General features: G+C 41.5%; 2 protein-coding genes across 2 annotated transcripts; both read left to right on the forward strand.

Annotated features, from left to right (window-relative positions):
* Positions 1–9,538: 9,538 nt before the first annotated feature.
* LOC123058347 (vesicle transport v-SNARE 13-like) lies at positions 9,539–13,974 on the forward strand. Its single transcript, XM_044481094.1, has 6 exons — positions 9,539–10,781; positions 10,882–10,940; positions 11,160–11,348; positions 12,208–12,382; positions 13,601–13,626; positions 13,707–13,974. The coding sequence occupies exons 1-6, from the start codon at positions 10,688–10,690 to the stop codon at positions 13,857–13,859; spliced, it is 696 nt and encodes a 231-aa protein (XP_044337029.1). The 5' UTR covers positions 9,539–10,687; the 3' UTR covers positions 13,860–13,974.
* Positions 13,975–17,561: 3,587 nt separating this feature from the next.
* LOC123061338 (CXXC motif containing zinc binding protein) lies at positions 17,562–21,517 on the forward strand. The gene is made up of 5 exons (XM_044484403.1): positions 17,562–17,864; positions 17,974–18,081; positions 19,797–19,964; positions 21,015–21,125; positions 21,222–21,517. The coding sequence occupies exons 1-5, from the start codon at positions 17,763–17,765 to the stop codon at positions 21,261–21,263; spliced, it is 531 nt and encodes a 176-aa protein (XP_044340338.1). The 5' UTR covers positions 17,562–17,762; the 3' UTR covers positions 21,264–21,517.
* Positions 21,518–21,854: the final 337 nt, after the last annotated feature.

The raw sequence follows: 21,854 nt of genomic DNA on the forward strand, positions 1-21,854 counted from the left end.
ACTAGGTATTGAGAAACCGACGATCAAATCTCGGGCAAGTAACATACCGATGACAAAGGGAACAACATATGTTGTTATGCGGTCTGACCGATAAAAGATCTTTGTAGAATATGTAGGAGCCAATATGAGCATCCAGGTTCCGCTATTGGTTAATGATCGGAGACGTGTCTCGGTCATGTCTACATTGTTCTCGAACCCGTAGGGTCCGCACGCTTAACGTTACGATGACAATTTCATTATGAGTTTATATATTTTGATGTACTGAAGGTTGTTCGGAGTCCCGGATATGATCACGGACATGACGAGGAGTCTCGAAATGGTCGAGACATAAAGATCGATATATTAGACGGCTATATTCGGACACCGGAAGTGTTTCGGGTGATTTCGAAGAAAACCGGAGTGCCGGAAGGGTTACCGGAACCCCCGGGGAAGTATTGGGCCTTAGTGGTCCTGAGGGGAGAGAGAGGGCAGCAGCCCAGGAGGTGGCGCGCCCCCTCCCATGGGGAGTCCGAATTGGACTAGGGGAGGGGGGCACGACCCCTCTTTCCCGCTCCCTCTCCCTCTCTTTCCTTCCCCCTTCTCTCTTCCTAGGTTTACTAGGAAAGGGGAGTCCTACTCCTACTAGGAGGAGGATTCCCCCCTCCTTGGCGCGCTCCTAGGGCCGGGCGGCCTCTCCCCCTTGCTCCTTTATATACAGGGGCAGGGGGCACCTCTAGACACACAAGTTGATCTTCGTGATCGTTCTCTTAGCCGTGTGCGTTGCCCCCCTCCACCATAATCCTCGATAATATTGTAGCGGTGCTTAGGCGAAGCCCTGCGATGGTAGAACATCAAGATCGTCACCACCCCGTCGTGCTGATGGAACTCTTCCCCGACACTTTGCTGGATCGGAATCCGGGGATCGTCATCGAGCTGAACGTGTGCTAGAACTCGGAGGTGCCGTAGTTTCAGTGCTTGATCGGTCGGGCCGTGAAGACGTACGACTACATCAACCGCGTTGTGCTAACGCTTCCACTTCTGGTCTATGAGGGTACATAGACAACACTCTCCCCTTTCGTTGCTATGCATCACCATGATCTTGCGTGTGCGCAGGAATTTTTTTGAAATTACTACGTTCCCCAACAGTGGCATCAGAGCCTAGGTTTTATGTGTTGATGTTATATGCACGAGTAGAAAACAAGTGAGTTGTGGGCGATATAAGTCATACTGCTTACCAGCATGTCATACTTTGGTTCGGCGGTATTGTTGGATGAAGCGGCCCGGACCGACATTACGCGTACGCTTACGCGAGACTGGTTCTACCGACATGCTTTGCACACAGGTGGCTGGCGGGTGTCAGTTTCTCCAACTTTAGTTGAAATGAGTGTGGCTATGCCCGGTCCTTGCGAAGGTTAAAACAGCACCAACTTGACAAACTATCGTTGTGGTTTTGATGCGTAGGTAAGAACGGTTCTTGCTCAGCCCGTAGCAGCCATGTAAAACTTGCAACAACAAAGTAGAGGACGTCTAACTTGTTTTTGCAGGGCATGTTGTGATGTGATATGGTCAAGACGTGACGAGATATAAGTTGTTGTATGAGATTATCATGTTTTGTTGAAGTTATCGGCAACTGGCAAAAGCCTTATGGTTATCTCTCTATTGCATAAGATGCAAGCGCCAAATAATTGCTTTACTTTATCGCTATGCAATAGCAATAGTTGCAAGAGCAATTGTTGGCGAGACAACCATGTGACGACACATTGATATAGATCAAGATGATGGAGATCATGGTGTCATGCCGGTGACGATGGTGATCATGACGGTACTTCAAAGATGGAGATCACAAGCACAAGATGATGATGGCCATATCATATCACTTATATTGATTGCATGTGATGTGTATCTTTTATGCATCTTATCTTGCTTTGATTGACTGTAGCATTATAAGATGATCCCTCACTAAATTATCAAAGTATAAGTGTTCTCCCTGAGTATGCACCATTGCGAAAGTTCTTCGTGCTGAGACACCACGTGATGATCGGGTGTGATAGGCTCTACGTTCAAATACAACGGGTGCAAAACAGTTGCACACGCGGAATACTCAGGTTTAACTTGACGCGCCTAGCATATAACAGATATGGCCTCGGAACACGGAGACCGAAAGGTCGAGCGTGAATCATATAGTAGATATGATCAACATATTGATGTTCACCATTGATACTACTCCATCTCACGTGATGATCGGACATGGTTTAGTTGATTTGGATCACGTGATCACTTAGAGGATTAGAGGGATATCTTTCTAAGTGGGAGTTCTTAAGTAATATGATTAATTGAACTTTGATTTATCATGAACTTAGTCCTGGTAGTATTAGCATATCTATGTTGTAGATCAATAGCTCGCGTTTAGCTCCCCTGTTTTATTTTTGATATGTTCCTAGAGAAAACTAAGTTGAAAGATGTTAGTAGCAATGATGCGGATTGGATTCGTGATCTGAGGTTTATCCTCATTGCTCCACAGAAGAATTATGTCTTTGATGCACCACTAGGTGACAAACCTATTGCAGGAGCAGATGCAGATGTTATGAACATTTGGCTAGCTCAATATGATGAATACTTGATAGTTTAGTGCACCATGCTTAAACGGCTTAGAATCGGGACTTCAAAGACATTTTGAACGTCATGGACCATATGAGATGTTCCAGGAGTTTATATTTCAAGCAAATACCCGAGTTGGGAGATATGAAGTCTCCAACAAGTTCTATAGCTAAAAGATGGAGGAGAATAGCTCAAGCAGTGAGCATGTGCTCAGATTGTCTGGGTACTACAATCGCTTGAATCAAGTGGGAGTTAATCTTCCAGATAAAATAGTGATTGACGGAATTCTCTAGTCACCATCACCAAGTTAGTAGAACTTCGTGATGAACTATGATATGCAAGGGATAACGGAAATGATTCCCAAGCTCTTCGTAATGCTGAAATCGACGAAGGTAAAAATCAAGAAAAATATCAAGTGTTGATGGTAGACAAGACCACTAGTTTCAAGAAAAGGGAAAAGGGAAGAAGGGGAACTTCAAGAAGAACGGCAAGCAAGTTGCTGCTCAAGTGAAGAAGCCCAAGTCTGGTCCTAAGCCTGAGACTAAGTGCTTCTACTGCAAAGGGACTGGTCACTGGAAGCGGAACTGCCCCAAGTAATTGGCGGATAAGAAGGATGGCAAAGTGAACATAGGTATATTTGATATACATGTTATTGATGTGTACTTTACTAGTGTTCGTAGCAGCCCCTTGGTATTTGATACTGGTTTAGTTGCTAAGAGTAGTAACTCGAAACGGGAGTTGTAGAATGAACAGAGACTAGTTAAGGGTGAAGTGACGATGTGTGTTGGAAGTGGTTCCAAGATTGATATGATCATCATCGCACACTCCCTATACTTTCGGGATTAGTGTTGAACCTAAATAAGTGTTATTTGGTGTTTGCGTTGAGCATGAATATGATTTGATCATGTTTATTGCAATACGGTTATTCATTTAAGTAAGAGAATAAATTGTTGTTCTATTTACATGAATAAAACCTTCTATGGTCATACACCCAATGAAAATGGTTCGTTGGATCTCGATCGTAGTGATACACATATTCATAATATTGAAACCAAAATATGCAAAGTTAATAATGATAGCGCAACTTATTTGTGGCACTGTCATTTAGGTCATATCGGTGTAAAGCGCATGAAGAAAATCCATGTTGATGGGCTTTTGGAATCACTTGATTATGAATCAGTTGATACTTGCGAACCATGCCTCATGGGCAAGATGACTAAGACTCTGTTCTCCGGAACAATGGAGCGAGCAACAGATTTGTTGGAAATCATACATACTGATGTATGTGGTCCGATGAATATTGAGGCTCGCGACAGGTATCATTATTTTCTGATCTTCACAGATGATTTGAGCAGATATGAGTATATCTACTTGATGAAACACAAGTCTAAAACATTTGAAAAGTTCAAAGAATTTCAGAGTGAAGTGGAGAACCATCGTAACAAAAATAAAAGTTTTTACGATATGATCGCAAAAGTAAAATATTTGAGTTACGAGTTTGGCACTCAGTTAAAACAATGTGAAATAGTTTCACTACTCACGCCACCTGGAACACCATAGTGTAATGGTGTGTCCGAATGTCATAACCGTACTTTATTAGATATAGTGCGATCTATGATATCTCTTATCGATCTACCACTATCGTTCTGGGGTTATGCATTAGAGATGGCTACATTCACATTAAATAGGGCACCATCTAAATCCGTGGAGATGACACCATATGAACTGTGGTTTGGCGAGAAACCTCAGCTGTCGTTTCTTAAAGTTTGGGACTGCGATGCTTATGTGAAAAAGTTTTCAACATGATAAGCTCGAACCCAAATCGGAGAAGTAAATCTTCGTAGGATACCCAAAAGAAACTGTTGGGTACACCTTCTATCACAGATCCGAAGGCAAGATATTCGTTGCTGAGAATGGATCCTTTCTAGAGAAGGAGTTTCTCTCGAAAGAAGTGAGTGGGAGGAAAATGGAACTTGATAAGGTAATTGTACCTTCTCCCGAATTGGAAAATAGTTCATCACAGAAATCAGTTCCAGTGATGTCTACACCAACAAGAGAGGAAGTTAATGATGATGATCATGAAACTTCAGATCGAGTTACTACAGAACTTCGTAAATCAACCAGAGTGAGATCCGCACCAGAGTGGTACGGTAATCCTGTTCTGGAGGTCATGTTACTTGACCATGACGAACTTGCGAACTATGAGGAAGCGATGATGAGCCCAGATTCCGTGAAATGGTTTGAGGCCATGAAATCTGAGATAAGATCCATGTATGAGAACAAAGTATGGACTTTGATTGACTTGCCCAATGATCGGCGAGTCATTGAGATTAAATGGATCTTCGAGAGGAAGACGGACGCTGATAGTAGTGTTACTATCTACAAAGCTAGAATTGTCGCAAAAGGTTTTCGACAAGTTCAAGGTGTTGACTACGATGAGAGTTTCTCACTCGTATCTATGCTTAAGTCTGTCCGAATCATGTTAGCAATTGCCGCATTTTATGAAATCTGGCAAATGGATAAACAAAACTGCATTCCTTAATGGATTTATTAAAGAAGAGTTGTATATGATGCAACCAGAAGGTTTTGTCAATCCTAAAGGTGCTAACAAAATATGCAAGCTCCAACGATCCATCTATGGACTGGTGCAAGCATCTCGGAGTTGGAATATACGCTTTGATAAGTTGATCAAAGCATATAGTTTTATACAGACTTGTGGTGAAGCCTGTATTTACAAGAAAGTGAGTGGGAGCACTACAACATTTCTGATAAGTATATGTGAATGACATATTGTTGATCAGAGATAATGTAGAATTATTCTGCAAAGCATAAAGGAATGTTTGAAAGGAGTTTTTCAAAGAAAGACCTCGGTGAAGCTACTTACATATTGAGCATCAAGATCTATAGAGATAGATCAAGACGCTTGATAAGTTTTTCAATGAGTACATACCTTGACAAGATTTTGAAGTAGTTCAAAATGGAACAGTCAAAGAAGGAGTTCTTGCCTGTGTTACAAGGTCTGAAATTGAGTAAGACTCAAAACCCGACCACGGCAGAAGATAGAAAGAGAATGAAAGTCATTCCCTATGCCTTGGCCATAGGTTCTATAAAGTATGCCATGCTGTGTACCAGATCTATTGTATACCCTACCCAGAGCGGTCAAAATTATCCTTAGTGGAATAAGGATATGTTTCTCGATTATGGAGGTGACAAAAAGGTTCGTCGTAAAGGGTTACATCGATGCAAGTTTTGACACTAATCCAAATGTCTCTAAGTCTCAATCTGGATACATATTGAAAGTGGGAGCAATTAGCTAGAGTAGCTCCGTGCAGAGCATTGTTGACATAGAAATTTGCAAAATACTTACGGATCTGAATGTGGCAGACCCGTTGACTAAACTTCTCTCACAAGAAAAACATGATCACACCTTAGTACTCTTTGGGCGTTAATCACATAGCAATGTGAACTAGATTATTGAATCTAGTAAACCCTTTGGGTGTTGGTCACATGACGATGTGAACTATATATGGGTGTTAATCACATGGTGATGTGAACTATTGATATTAAATCACATGGCGATGTGAACTAGATTATTGACTCTAGTGCAAGTGGGAGACTGAAGGAAATATGCCCTAGAGGCAATAATAAAGTTATTATTTATTTCCTAATATCATGATAAATGTTTATTATTCATGCTAGAATTGTATTAACCGGAAACATAATACATGTGTGAATACATAGACAAACAGTATGTCACTAGTATGCCTCTACTTGACTACCTCGTTGAATCAAAGATGGTTAAGTTTCCTAGCCATAGACATGAGTTGTCATTTGATTAACGGGATCACATCATTGGAGAATGATGTGATTGACTTGACCCATTCCGTTAGCATAGCACTTGATCGTTTAGTTTGTTGCTATTGCTTTCTTCATGACTTATACATGTTCCTATGACTATGAGATTATGCAACTCCTGTTTACCGGAGGAACACTTTGTGTGCTACCAAACGTCACAACGTAACTGGGTGATTATAAAGGTGCTCTACAGGTGTCTCCGAAGGTACTTGTTGGGTTGGCGTATTTCGAGATTAGGATTTGTCACTCCGATTGCCGGAGAGGTATCTCTGGGCCCTCTCGGTAATGCACATCACATAAGCCTTGCAAGCATTGCAACTAATAAGTTAGCTGCGGGATGATGTATTACGGAACGAGTAAAGAGACTTGCCGGTAACGAGATTGAACTAGGTATTGAGATACCGACGATCAAATCTTGGGCAAGTAACATACCGATGACAAAGGGAACAACGTATGTTGTTATGCGGTCTGACCGATAAAAGATCTTCGTAGAATATGTAGGAGCCAATATGAGCATCCAGGTTCCGCTATTGGTTATTGACCGGAGACGTGTCTCGGTCATGTCTACATTGTTCTCGAACCCGTAGGGTCCGCACGCTTAACATTACGATGACAATTTCATTATGAGTTTATATATTTTGATGTACCGAAGGTTGTTCGGAGTCCCGAATATGATCACGGACATGACGAGGAGTCTAGAAATGGTCGAGACATAAAGATCGATATATTGGACGGCTATATTCGGACACCGGAAGTGTTTCGGGTGATTTCGGAGAAAACCGGAGTGCCGGAAGGGTTACCGGAACCCCCCGGGAAAGTATTGGGCCTTAGTGGGCCTGAGGGGAGAGAGAGGGCAGCAGCCCAGGAGGTGGCGCACCCCCTCCCATGGGGAGTCCGAATTGGACTAGGGAAGGGGGTGCGGCCCCTCTTTCCCTCTCCCTCTCCCTCTCTTTCCTTCCCCCTTCTCTCTTCCTAGTTGGACTAGGAAAGAGGAGTCCTACTCCTACTAGGAGGAGGACTCCCCCCTCCTTGGCGCACCCCTAGGGCCGGCCGGCCTCTCCCCCTTGCTCCTTTATATACAGGGGCAGGGGGGCACCTCTAGACACACAAGTTGATCTTCGTGATCGTTCTCTTAGCCGTGTGCGGTGCCCCCCTCCACCATAATCCTCGATAATATTGTAGCGGTGCTTAGGCGAAGCCCTGCGACGGTAGAACATCAAGATCGTCACCACGCCGTCGTGCTGACGGAACTCTTCCCCGACACTTTGCTGGATCGGAGTGTGGGGATCGTCATCGAGCTGAACATGTGCTAGAACTCGGAGGTGTCGTAGTTTCGGTGCTTGATCGGTCGGGCCGTGAAGACGTACGACTACATCAACCGCGTTGTGCTAACGCTTCCGCTTCCGGTCTACGAGGGTACGTAGACAACACTCTCCTCTCTCATTGCTATGCATCACCATGATCTTGCGTGTGCGTAGGAAATTTTTTGAAATTACTACGTTCCCCAATAGGAAACCCTAGGGGTGGGGGCGCCCCACTTGGCTTGGGGGGCAAGTCCCCCTTGGCCGCCGCCCCCCCTTGGAGATCCCATCTCCTAGGGCCGGCGCCCCCCTAGGGGCCCTATATATGGTGGGGGGAGGGAGGGCAGCCGTACCCAAGTCCCTGGCGCCTCCCTCTCCCCTCGTAACACCTCTCTCTCTCTCTCGTTGGAGCTTGGCGAAGCCCTGCCGAGATCACCGCTGCTTCCACCACCACGCTGTCGTGCTGCTGGATCTCCATCAACCTCTCCTTCCCCTTGCTGGATCAAGAAGGAGGAGACGTCTTCCCAACCGTACGTGTGTTGAACGCGGAGGTGCCGTCCGTTTGGTGCTCGGTCATCGGTGATTTGGACCACGACGAGTACGACTCCATCAACCCCGTTCTCTTGAACGCTTCCGCTCGCGATCTACAAGGGTATGTAGATGCACTCCCCTCTCCCTCGTTGCTAGATGACTCCATAGATTGATCTTAGTGATGCGTAGAAAATTTTAAAATTCTGCTACGTTCCCCAACAGTATCCACGTCGGAAATTTATATGGGTTCTATAGAGTTTTAACACTAAACATAGAGCAAAAAACGTACACATAAATTCTAGTTGTATTCCACTTCTTTTCATGGCTAACCTACGATCCAACTTGCATGTATGGAACATATATGAGAGGACAATATATAGAACATTTAAATCTTCAATGCACAAAATTTACTTAGGAGGTTTATTTAGAGTACGTGAATAGCCGATCACTTGTATAGCCGACTTGCATTGCTAAACCTTGAAGGGTCTTGATCTCCTTCTCTGATCAATCTTGACGCATCCTCCTTCTCACGATAATTCCGTTCATTGACAAGCCTGATCCTCAGCTTTGATATAGGGCTTTTGAGAGCTAGATCAAAGATGTTGGAGGCTAACGTTTGGGCTTGAGAGGGGAATAAAGGGCCATGAGGCATGTGAAAAAGGGTTTGGATGATGGCATACTATTCTGCTACAACTAAACACACGATTTAGATAAATTAGTAGAATCGGACATAGTCCATAGCATAGTCAGGATTCTACAGTTTTGTACATGATTTTATGATTTGGATCCCGACTCAACATGGATTCTACCAGATGCAGATTCAGAGTAGGACTTGGATCGCCATGCTTATGTAGGGTCGTGAAGTCGTAGGATAGTAGGAGTCGAATCAGGATTCTGATTACCTTATCGACGCCCTCAAATTTAGAGATGTCAAGTTTTGGTGGCTTGGCACTTAAGATGTTTCTCCTAACATTAGTGTTGTGTGCTCTTGCTCTTTGCACTTCTTGTCTATGAGCCTCTCTAGGCAATTCTTCCACAACAATTACTGCTCCAGTGTTTGGTCCCATGTTGTGTTGAGGTGTTGCTAACTCTGGCATGTTTGCTATGTGATTTGGATGTTTGTATGGCCCCTTGGGTGTACCATTCAAATTTAGTTATTTTCTCATTTCTTTATTGATGAGAACTGGTGAGCCAACAGTTGCAAGTCCTGGCCTTTTCTACTGCTACTTGAGCTGAAGGCAACTGTTTTGGATGGCCGGGAGGCACTGTGCTCCCTTGGGTAGAATGAGGTGTTTTTCTTCTTCTTCCTCCCCTGTTCGCTCTTCTTCAATCAGTTTTTCTAGAGTGACTTGGATTTTCTGAAATTCCTCTCGATACTAGCAAAATTCTTGTTAACAGTTTTTGTAAAATCATAGAACTCTTTCTTGTCTTCTCGATTTTGCCGCAGGGTCTTGATATCCAACTATAAAGATTCAAGTTCCAAAGACCAGGTGTCTTGTGTTTTTGTTGCCTTGGTCATCAAATCTAGGGGAGGGTTTAGCATCACAGGGAATGATGTACCTCGTCGGGGAAGAACACTTGGGTTGTGAAGGGCAGGATTTTGCACCGGTTTCCCGGCAACCATACCTCAATGACCAACTCCACTGCCACCACGTCGACATCAGCGCCGCCCGTCACCGAAGAAAAGCACTGGAAGGGATGGCTGGGTGGGATTTGGCACTCAAGAATTGTTCTTCGGAAACCACTAACCTTTTTGATCCTGCTTCCGAACTGTCTACTGTTATCGTTAGCTTCCCTGCTTCACACTGCTGCCAAGAAACGGAATCCACATCTGATCTGGACTTTTGATTTGTCGCCTCCAAGGACTAAACGGAGCTATGTATACCAATTAACACGACTAGCTACTTCTGTTAGTGTTTTGTGATGGAATTAGTAGAAAACACGGGAATTTAGGGATGAATTGTGATTGATTTCATTTCAGATCGAAGCAAAGAAAAACTAGGGTTTGCCAGCCGGAACACAGCGGCTTAAGAGCAAAGCCTAGATACATCTAAAATTGTCATCTTCCCTCTCGAATCCTCTCTTAAGTAGCTACAGAAAGATAAAAAGTAAGGAAAGCGACATGATCCAGACTTCCGGAGCTACAGTGCTCACGGTTAAATTTAAACTACATGCGTTACATTGACGAGAGCCTCCATTACGGAAGCGGTCTATGGGTAATTCAAAAAAAAAAAAAACTATTGGTTCGACGAAAATGCGCTTTCGATTTTGATTTACGTAACCGGTTTCTCCTCTCGTCCTCACCAGTCTTCCTCCCCATTTCCCCTTCTTGTTCCTTCGTCCCGACTCTTCTTCCTCTAGCCTGATCGGAACGAGGAAGACTTTGAGGGGTTTTGGCCGGCCGGCGATCAGGCTCATCGACCATGACCGATGTATTCCAGGGCTACGAGCGCCAGTACTGCGAGATCTCGGCCTCCCTCTCCCGGAAATGCACCACCGCCGCCTCCCAGGAGGGAGGTATGTTGTGTCCAGGAATCGTCCTCCGATCTTATTTTCCCAAATATTTCTCGCCTCGAGTTTTCTAACGTTTTCTGGCTGTCTTTTGTACCGCGCGTAGAGAAACTGAAGCAGAAGGCCTCGGAGATCAAATCCGGCATCGATGGCGCCGAGGCACTGGTACCCTTCTTCTCTGTAACCAAACATATCTCAGTCCAAACAATTTTTCCGAGGAATTCGATTGATTTATGATATCTCAAGGGAGGGGTTTGTTTTTTGCAACGATCAGGAAACTGTTTACTGTATGAATCTACAAGATAGATTACCTTATGGTAATAGGTTAGTGATTGCGTAATTGTACATGTTGAGAAATGTCTGGATGTGGGTTTCCTTTTCTAGATAAGGAAGATGGATCTTGAAGCAAGGAACCTCCAGCCGAGCGTGAGGGCCGGGCAACTGGCGAAACTGAGAGAGTACAAGTCGGATCTTAACAATCTGAAGGGAGCGTTGAAGAGAATCACTGCTGGTAATGGCCAACAAGGGGCGAGAGAGGAGTTGCTGGAGTCAGGAATGGCAGATACGTTGGTGGTATGTTCCTTATTCTTAATTCATGAGTGGTTTCTTATTTGGAGGTGAGTTAAGTACTGTGATGCATTGAGTGTCTTTTATTACCCACATTTTACTGATTGTTGATGTCAGAAATGGGAAACTCTGATATATATTTGGTTGGTGCTTGTTTCATGTAATTCTCGACCAAAGTATAGCCCCAGACTACCAATCACTAGATAACTCAATCTACAGCTAAACCAGGTTGGCCGGTGAGAAAAAAATATGGAGGTTTCTTTTTCTTTAATACCCTATCAGATAATTTTGCATGGCCCAGATATTCTTTTAAATGCAAATATGCTACATATATTATACAAGTAGCATTTGATAATTTGGACCTCAACATTCAAGAGTCATACACTCACCGAAAAATCCTGCCACTCCTCACATAAGTACTTAGCATATTATAGATTGATATTTGTCATTCTGTCAGTCTGTCCATCTCAAAGAATTGTAATTCACAAATGTTGTCTGAAAGCATACTTTCTCAGTCCATCTGTTATGAATGTCTAGTTAAGTGATTTTTCTCTTTTTCTTTCTGAAGTAGTTAGAATTTCTAATATATGCACATGCTATAGTATATGCTGCCCAGATGATTCTGTGTGATACTCTCAGAAAAGTCTGAGAATATTGAATGCAGTCAACTAACATATCAAATTTGCTTCATTCATGTTTTTGTTGAAGTACGAGGTTACTGTGCTTCCTCCTGCATCTGCATCTTTAGCCACTAACCTTGCATTATTTCACATTTTAGTATTAACAGCTTATCCTTCGACATTGTCTATCAGTATTTTTTTTGTCCCATTAAAGTCCAATGATCTATTGATATTGCATCTTGCAGGTATCTGCTGATCAAAGGTCAAGATTGCTTAGGACAACGGAAAGGCAAAATCAGTCAACTGATAGGATCAGAGATAGCCATAGAACTATGCTGGAAACAGAAGAGCTTGGAGTCTCCATCATGCATGACTTGCATCAGCAGCGCCAGTCTCTTTTGCATGCTAATGATACGGCAAGTAACATTTCTGTTAATTCTCTCTATTTGTCAATTGCTTTGTTTCTGCGCATTATTCATTTTTCCATCACAAAGTATTTGTGGACCCCAAAATAATTCATAGTTTATGCAGGTTGCTCAATGCAAATCATGTTGAATAACTTACCATGTGTCGCCTCTGTGCCTTGATTGTATTGTACTCCTGCTGTCTTAAAATGTAAGACGTTTTTTAACACGTCAAAAAACGTCTTACATTTTGAGACGGAGGGAGTATATTACAAGGAGTATCATCTTCGTCTATAGTCAGTTTACAAGCAAATATCTGTGTGTAGATGGCTGTAAATAAACAGTTTACAGTTTACATATATATATGTATCTGTATGCTTTAAGCCTTTATATATATGTAAACTGTTTACTTACAAGTGCTAGAAGCAGAACCTACCTTACTTTATATATATATATATATATATATATATATATATATATAATATATCTGTATGCTTTAAGCCTTTTTATATATGTAAACTGTTTATTTACAAGTGCTAGAAGCAGAACCTACCTTACTTTACAAGTCAATTACATCTACAGGTTGTTTACAGTATATATGTTGCTTGAATTTAACTGATTATTTGTTTTGTATTTCTTGTCATTTATGAACTTGATTTCTTCTTTTCATTCTTAAGTCTCCTTATTCATGCCTGATGGAGCAAGGAACCGAGGATCATGCACATTTTGGAAATTTGTGAATCACTGAATTCAAAAATATTTTTTGAGAAATGTCCAGAAAATACTTTAAGTCAAATTGAGCTTGATGAGCCACTCTATAACTTCTATTCATAAAATACTTGTATTGTCGCATTTGCCTACCCATAACTTTCCTCAATTCTGATATACCCACAAGGGATTGTTTGGATGGACATGTATCAGCTGAATGTTTTGTACAAGTAGCAAACCTAAACATTTTCTATTTGTGGGTTATCAAGGTCACTTCGGATTGTGGCAGTATTTTTGCAATCTGACCTGATATTTTTGTTTGATGCTAGTCTGCTAGATGTAGAGTTATCCTTTGGGCAAATCCTTGTATGTCGGAAAAACATAGGTTGCATCCTAATGCTTTACCTAGGTTCTTTTGTCCCCTGTTCCTAAGAGCCCTATGTTTTATTTGTGCCTTAGTGAACTTAACTTCTGTAGTGGTATTCAATCATAACAATCAAACACCTACAGTACACATGTTTGTAAGATCACTCAACTGTCATGATCCAAAATGTAAGTTGTATTATATATTTGAGCTGCTAGTGTCTTGTGTTTTCTAACCTACTTATTTGCAATCTTGATTGGCTTTTCAGTTGCATGACGTGGATGACAACGTTGGCAAGAGCAGAAAGATCATGGGGGCCATGGTGAGAAGGATGGATAGGAACAAGTGGATTATCGGCTTGCTGATAGCTCTTCTTGTTTTAGCGATCCTAGTAGTCCTGTATTTCAAGTTTGTGCACTGAGTGATTCCTTGCCATTACCATATGACTGCAGTTTTCTATGCCAACTACCTCTACATTTTTAGTGTGTTTCACACTTTTCATGTCATTTTTTGTTTGGTTTTGCAGAACCATTTAATGTGGCCGTGTTTGTTGTTTTTCCTATAAAAAAATGTTAGATGATTTGACATCTTTGTAGATAAAGCAGATGTTTATTACGGATATACACAATACATGAGCAGTTTGGATTTTGAATTTAAAGTAGTTACATTGTCAGAACTCAGAGGGTGAAAGGAAAGCTGAGTAACGGAGTTGAATTTTTCTATTTATCTCCCACAAATAAATTTTTGTTTGTCAAGTGTAGTTTGGTTCGATTGGTTCAAAATTTCCACAGCCCCTTTTTGAGAATAAAACATTTTACAGTGATGGACTATGAGCTGTTTGTAACTTTGTATGGTGCTCCACACTTCACATGACTGTTTTTGACAACAATCTCCAAAACACAAGGGTTCAAGATATTGCACCAATAACCCCCCCCCCCCCTCCTCCTCCTTTTTTGGACGATTGTTGGCCAATGATTGTGCGAACAAGTAAGTAATAGAAGATTATCTGAAGATAAAGTATGCTCCCCCTGAATGTATGCATCTTAGTGAAGGTTTTGATAAACTGAAGTCCTGCATTGTTAGAAGACAACGGGGCGAAATAAATCTTTGAAAGAGTGGCATTGAGATACGATTCGAATCAAGAGGATCGATCAAAGCACTCAGTGAAATCTGAGATATTTCCTGCGAAACAGAGTCTTTGAAAAAGATTTGTTTTTAGAGTACAAAGACTTTGAAATGATTTGTCGCGAAAATAAGGCGTGAAGTATTTCTTAGATCATAGTTTTCAGCATTGCTTCTAAATTATTCTCTCCTACAAGATAGATTGTTGAAGAACAATATGGTAGCAAGAGAAGCGAAATAATTCAGGGCGACTTAGATTCATTTTTGAAGGTTTTTCTCGTGCATGTCAGAATTGACGAATCAGATCAAAGCAAGAGAAAAACGAGACATTTCAGAGCGTGAATCCAAAGTGTTTCAGAGTGTGTTGTTGTGCTTTTCTTCAGAAAAGCAATGTTCTCAGACGAAATTGCGTAGGAGCACTTGACGACGATGCCTACTAAAATCATACCCACCCACTTGCCTCGGGATCAGCAGACACTATGATAGAGGCGGAGGTGTCCCGATCTTTCGATGAGATGATAACTATCGATTTGGTGAAGATGACTTTGACGATCCGACTACAAACGTGCACGACGTTGCGCCTTAGCAATCGCTAAACCAACTCCGAGAGGTCATTGACCACGCCGGAGCACAATCAACCCGACCACGAAGGTCTATTCCTGCAAGCAATCGAAGAACAAGCAAGAATATGATAAAAGCAATCTGAATATTGCGAGTATATATGAAGTATTGATAAAGGTGGGGATCCGTAAGCAGTCTTGGTCTGGTCGTTGGACACAAACGAAGTATACAAAGTTGCAATGGCTAACTTTTAACTAAACAAATCCCAAGGGAAAAGCTACTAGATGGATCTACTTATATAGGAGCAAGGGGTGGCGGCCAAGGAGGTGGGAGGACGTCCCAAGGCAGCCTAAAACTAACCCTAGGTCGTACAAGACCAATGGGCCCAAGTGGAGGTGACGTAACACCTTTTGACTTGTAGTTTGACTCGGATTCTGGTGCAGCGTCAGATTGTTTCGTCCATAACTCAACGCTCCGGACGGATTTTAAGGTGATTCCAATTGGGTTGGAAAGAGCATGAAATCTACTTCCAACAAAAAAAGAATCACCCAATTCGGAGTCCGTATGAAAAAATTGTTGGCGTTTTGAGTCAGGTATGTCTGTGCAGTCCGAATCTGAATCCAGAACGTGAGAGACTTGGACTCTATCTTCTCTTGACCCAAAAGTGACGTGAGAGGACTTTTTGAACAGCACCTAAACTTCTCCTTTTCCCTTATCTTCATATGTGGATTGTACAAATGTCCCATACACCTGCAATTAGACAAAACACAAAAGTATGTGAAGTATTTTTGTTCTGGATAACATAAATAGATTATTGAATAGTTTGCACTAGAAATCACCTGACAAATATACATGTATGCAATATTTTTGTTTTTATCCAAGGTAGTCATGTTCTCATCACACTATATTAGCCTCTCCGTATTGCCTTCAGTTATTGCCCATATCTCCGTCGTCTTGTATATAATCATGGCGTTATTCTCAAAAGGATTTTGTACCATCGCCCAACCACCCGTACTATTTTCAATGCAGAGACGCTCCTGCTTGTTGTACTGTTCTTTTGCTCAAAGGTCGCCTGAAAGTCTGAAGCTGATGATGCTGCCGCCGACGGTGCCGGAAAGATTTTCAGTACTATGTAATTTTTATTCCTAAGTAACTAATCTGAGTTTTGCCTCAGGATTACCAGTACTACTATGTATTTTTTTATTTCAAATCACCTGGTCGTCCCCAGGATCGTGTTAGGCTCATGATTATTAGTACTATGTAATTCCAAGAGCATGCTCTTTATGGTTAATCTTAGTTTGTATTTGTGCTCATCCGTCCACTAATCCAATAAGGAATTATGCACTAGCATTCAATAAACACAAGTTATACTACAGCTTGATTCTCATAATGCGCGGTAATTTTTCTCTTTCTACCGCACTATATACTTTCTTCCCATACAACACATTTTCACCCATTAGCCATTTACCCCATCCACAGTTACACGCATCAGTCAATGACACGTCAAAAAGTCGCTTCTCATGTCAGCATTCAATGGCTGCGTATAGAGCTTTTTCTCTTGGGGGAGGACATATCCAGTGCTCTTAACACTTTCATGCTTCCATGCTCCAATGTCTAAAATGATAATTTTAAATATCTCACAAAATTCCAAAAAAAATTGGTGGTTGTTCACAAGATTATCTAAAAAATTCAAATCCAAAATCGAAATATACAATGAGAAAACGAAAAAGAGAAACCTTCATGTGAATAGTGCCACTTTAGCTTTTGTCTTCTTGTGACACTATTCATGTTTAGTTTTTCTTTTTTATTTCTCAGTGTATATTTCGTGTTTGGATATGAAATTTTCAGAGGATGTAGACTTATGTCTTGTGAACATTCACAACTTTTTTCAGAATTTTTTGAAACACTTATAATTATTATTTAAAAAATTGGAGCATGGAAGCATGTAGTTGTTGGCAGCACAGGATATTTAACCCTATGCATGTTGCTTGAGAAACAATACTCTCTGGCTTGGGCCTAATCTATTGTCGCCAAACAGGCTGTGCCAACCAACACTGGACGGGTGTATTAAACAACAACAATTCATTTCATCTAACTGTGCACGTTCATTAGTACCACATGCGGTACTATAAAGTTCAACGACCTGACTAAAAAACCGAAAGACTTTGAGAAAAGCAAAGGCGAATGAAGAAGTATGGCAACTTTTTTTTGATGCCAATTTTAGTTGTAGAAAATGTCAGGGGCGGAGTGCTTCATGCCACACGTGTGACACTTATCATTTGGGATAATTTATTTATTTTAATTAACTCAAAAATAAACCAGAACGGAGGTGTAATGCAAAATCCAGGGGCATTCCTAAACGGCGAGAGGCGCCCCCCGCAAAAAAAAAAAAAAAACGGCGAGAGGCGCAGAGCGACCGAACATATTCTTCCCATTCGCAAAAAAAAAAAAAAACACATATTCCTCCCCCGTCCCCTTCTCCCCCAGAGCGAAGGCAAAGCGAACACACAAACCCAAACCCACCCACCTCTCCTCTCAAGCCTTCGTCTGCCACCGACGCGACCCAAAAACCCCAAGCCCCCAACCCTAGCGAGTACTGAAAGAGGAGGAGGCGGCGGCAACCCCGTCGGCCGGAGGGGAGATGGTGTTCTTCGCGCTGCTCGTGGGGGCAGAGCTCGACGGCCTCACCAACCTGCAGCCCCGCGGCGGCTGCGACGACCCCAGCTACCCTTACTACTTCAAGGTTCGCTTCCTGACTCCGCCTACTCTCTGATCGCTTTCCTTACGCCACATCTCTCCCCGATTCGGATGATTCTGACGGCGATTGCGTATCTGCGTCGGATCGATCGCAGCTGCGGTGCGAGAGCTGCGGGGAGACGAGCGCCAAGACCACCTGCGTCTCCCTCGACGAGGTCGTCCAACTGCCCACCGGCAAAGGCACCGCCAATCTCCTCCAGAAGGTGCCACCTTCTGTCACCGCATGCCTCCTCTGGACTCATTCATATGCGCCCTTTAGCTTTCTGTCTGTGGGAAATACTTTTTGTGTCGTCGATGAGACTGGAAATGCGGGTTTCTGCATTGATAGGATCGGTCGGCTTGTTCCTGTGTTGTGTGTACTGTTCGCAGAATAGGGTTGAAATTTCCGCGTGGGATTTGGTAGTCTGTTCTCTGTTTACCCCGTTTGATGCCAGGTGTCATTAATACGGGGATTGAACTGTTTTTTAACCAAAATGGGGATCGAATTGTGTGGTGGAGGATCAGTTTGTGTTCGAAGTTAAGAACATAGGTGTGTCATCTTCTACGATTGGCATACATGTCCAGGAATCTTGTTACTGTGTGACGTTGGGTTAAGCTCTTCTAAGTCTATGCTATTGTGTGGTGATAATTTTGGTTTCATGTGATTTTGCAAGTGAAGTCCAAACAAATTATATATATAATATGTGTTCTGTCTGCTTGTTTATGTGGTAGTAGTTTAAATTATCTTATGAGGTCTTCAACGACGCATATAGCATGTTCATATTGTGATTTGGATTTTAACAAAAGGATGCCCATCTTTTGGATGAAAAAAATCCAAGGTGGACCGATGGCATCAAGCTGTCATTTTGACTTATTTTGGGAGGACTGTTTACTTTGCTTATGCTAGAGAACTTTGACTGTCTTGTAACTCTTGTTTCTAGCCTGCAACACTGCATGTGTTGTCTGAGGCTTTGTTATTGCTGGCACTGTTTCTGCCACTCCCTTTTTTTTTTGAATAATGAGTACTGAACAATTGAGCACAGGGTGATCTTATTTTGTTTTTTATTTTCTTAATGGAAGTTTAGTTTTCAAGCTGATATCTTTATTTAAACAGCAGGGACATAATATATTTGCTTACAGTACCAACTGCTTACAATTCTCCATTGCTATCACTAAACGTGTCTGGGATAGACAGATTTACTTGATTTCTGTGGGTAATGGGTATTATTAATATATGGTTTCCTTTTGTTTATTTATTATGGACCTTCATTGAACCAGTTATTTAGTGGATAAACATAGGTCTCTCCCGGTTGGCTAGAATTGACATTAGGAACCATCAGGACGTTTTAAAAGCAGACAGCTAGCTCACTGTCCTTCAGTCTTTGATCCAAAGAGAGTACTCCCTCCGATCCATATTACTTTATGCAGCTTTAGTACAACTTTATGTGCTAAGTGATTTAAAAGGACACACTATGCATCTCAAAGACCCTAGGGCAATGAGCTTCACCAAATATAAAGGATTTCAAACTGCTGGTAGAACACCCTTCTCTTTGGTGTCATTACACCTGCACCTTGCTAGAGAAGTACTTATATTGTGCTTCAGTGTTGCAAGATCTCATTACTCTGTTGCACATTTGTTTTGTTGGAAGCTTCAGCATCTCTTATTTTTGACTTTTAAGGGACTTCATAGGATCCATAATACTACTTTGTCAAATAGGCACTTCTATTGCAAACCATTTTATGATTTATATAATTTAAATCTAAATGTTTTATTAGCTGATGGTAGATTATATTGCTTAGTGACTTTTGAAAGGCCCCTGCCTGTGTTTTCCCTAGATCTTTCCAGGGAATGTGTACAGGAGCAAAAAATTTCCTCCAGTACATACTTTTGTGATGTCGTTATATGTCTTATCAGTACGGTGTTCTGGTTTTCTTTCAGTGCAAGTTATGTTCGAGGGAGGGATCAGTTGTGATGATTCCTGGGCAGGGAACACCACTGACTGCTGAGCAGAGCCAGAAAGGAGAGATGACTTGTTTGATGGTCTTTGAATGCAGAGGCTATGAACCTATTGAGTTCGCTTTTGGTAATGGCTGGAAGGCTGAATCTGTAAGTATTTATTGATCTCTCACCACATCCACGAGTATTCACATTATAAAAGAATGTGCTGGATTTTTGTTTGCAGTCAGCTTACTATATTGATTTGTAACTACTCCCTCCGTTCCAAATTACTTGACCCATATTTATCTAGACACGGATGTATCTAGACACTAAACAAGTATAGATACATCCATATTTAGACAAATTCAAGTCAACTAATTTGGAACGGAGGGAGTAGTAATCAATCTTGCCCAGACAATTTATGTGCTAGAAGCCTAGAACTGAGCTCTAATATTGCATTTGTTCAATGCGAGCTTGACTCATTGGTTTCACTGTTATATACCTGCTGATGAATTCATGGTTGCTTCTATGTATTATTGGTTTTTGCATCATTTTGCTTATGAATTAATATCATGTGTGTCATTGAACAAAAAAGAACTAATATAATGTGTTTACATTACAATGATACCTCTGTTTATATTGCATCTGAGAACACAGATATTCCTACTAGTTTATTCATTGCCTGTCTTCTTTTCCATGAACAGAAAACAATATGCCTTGTTTTTTGACAAACAAATCTGTGATTTCTGTATGTGTTCTTCCTGGGCTCTTTCAAAATATGTGTTTCTTCATCCCACATAGTATATTTAAGAGAAAGTAATTAAGTTCTTCTATGCTCCACCCAAATCGAAAGGCACAACTTGTAATCAAACTAAGAGCTTGAGTTGCAGTTACCCAGTACCACTACCCTTATGTACTGCAGATATGTGGATTTTAGTTTATCAAATGAAGCAAGCATTGCTTGATAGCTACTCCCTCCATTCCTAAATATAAGTCTTTTTAGAGATTTCACTACAAACTACATACGGATGTATACAGACATCTTTTAGAGTGTGGATTCACTCATTTTGCTCTGTATGTAGTCCATAGTGGAATCTCTAGAAAGACTTATATTTAGGAACGGAGGAAGTATATTTGAGAATCTATGTGTTCCTCACTCTTGCAGCATGATGCTTGTTATGGTTTATTGGTGTTCTAATAATCTCCCTCTTCTTTAAGGTACATGGGACACCATTTGACATTGATCTTTCCGAAGGAGAGTTTGATGAGTATGATGAGAAGGGAGAGTGCCCTGTTGCTCTATCCAAGCTGCAGTCAACATTCAAAGTGGTATAGAAACACTCATTTGCTAAACTACCAGAGGTTAATTTAGCTGGAAAGTGTATCAATCAATTCTTGACATATTTGTACACGATGAATTCACAGGTGAAGAAGCAGGGTTTTCATGGGAAGACCAGATATGTCTAAGATCCAGTTTCTCTTGGGCTCTTCAAGCATTGGAGTCAGAGATGTATAAAGCGCATCTACAAGGTCGAATCCTCAATGTTGATTTTGTATTCGAACTAAGTTCGTGCCCATGATTAGGTGGATTTGCCATGAATTTGGTTAAGCTTGCAGTGATGTGGCCTCCTGTTTGGAAAAAAATGAATATTCTGCCTATCAGTGGTTTCAAACTTAGATCTATGGCTCTACCATATCAATCATAAAATTATGCCACTCTAGATTTTGCCGATTTTTCTTATGCCACTCTAGATTTTGACATTTCACTTTTGCCACTCTTAGATTTTGACAATTATCACAATTGCCATTCTGTGGCAAAAGCAAAATAATTTTATTTTATTTTTGCCACTCTTAGCTTTTGACAATTATCACAATTGCCACTCTCAACATTTTGCTTTTGCCACGGGAATGGCAATTGTGATAATTGTCAAAAACTAAGAATGGCAAAAGTGAAATGTCAAAATCTAGAGTGGCAAAAACAAAAATTTCCCTAAAATTATGTGGCTGAAGTTCACTTCTTTTTTCTTATAACTAAAATTTGATATTTGGTGCTCTTGT

This window comes from Triticum aestivum, chromosome 3A (assembly GCF_018294505.1).
Source record: "Triticum aestivum cultivar Chinese Spring chromosome 3A, IWGSC CS RefSeq v2.1, whole genome shotgun sequence".
Taxonomy (NCBI): domain Eukaryota; kingdom Viridiplantae; phylum Streptophyta; class Magnoliopsida; order Poales; family Poaceae; genus Triticum; species Triticum aestivum.

Bases quoted from the DNA above. Each gene is read 5' to 3' on its own strand.
- LOC123058347 (XM_044481094.1), top strand. From the start codon at position 10,688: ATGACCGATGTATTCCAGGGCTACGAGCGCCAGTACTGCGAGATCTCG. The intron at 11,349-12,207 runs GTATGTTCCTTA...TGCATCTTGCAG, and splicing joins GAATGGCAGATACGTTGGTG to GTATCTGCTGATCAAAGGTC. The intron at 13,627-13,706 runs GTAAGTTGTATT...TTGGCTTTTCAG, and splicing joins CAACTGTCATGATCCAAAAT to TTGCATGACGTGGATGACAA.
- LOC123061338 (XM_044484403.1), top strand. From the start codon at position 17,763: ATGGTGTTCTTCGCGCTGCTCGTGGGGGCAGAGCTCGACGGCCTCACC. The intron at 17,865-17,973 runs GTTCGCTTCCTG...GATCGATCGCAG, and splicing joins GCTACCCTTACTACTTCAAG to CTGCGGTGCGAGAGCTGCGG. The intron at 21,126-21,221 runs GTATAGAAACAC...ATGAATTCACAG, and splicing joins TGCAGTCAACATTCAAAGTG to GTGAAGAAGCAGGGTTTTCA.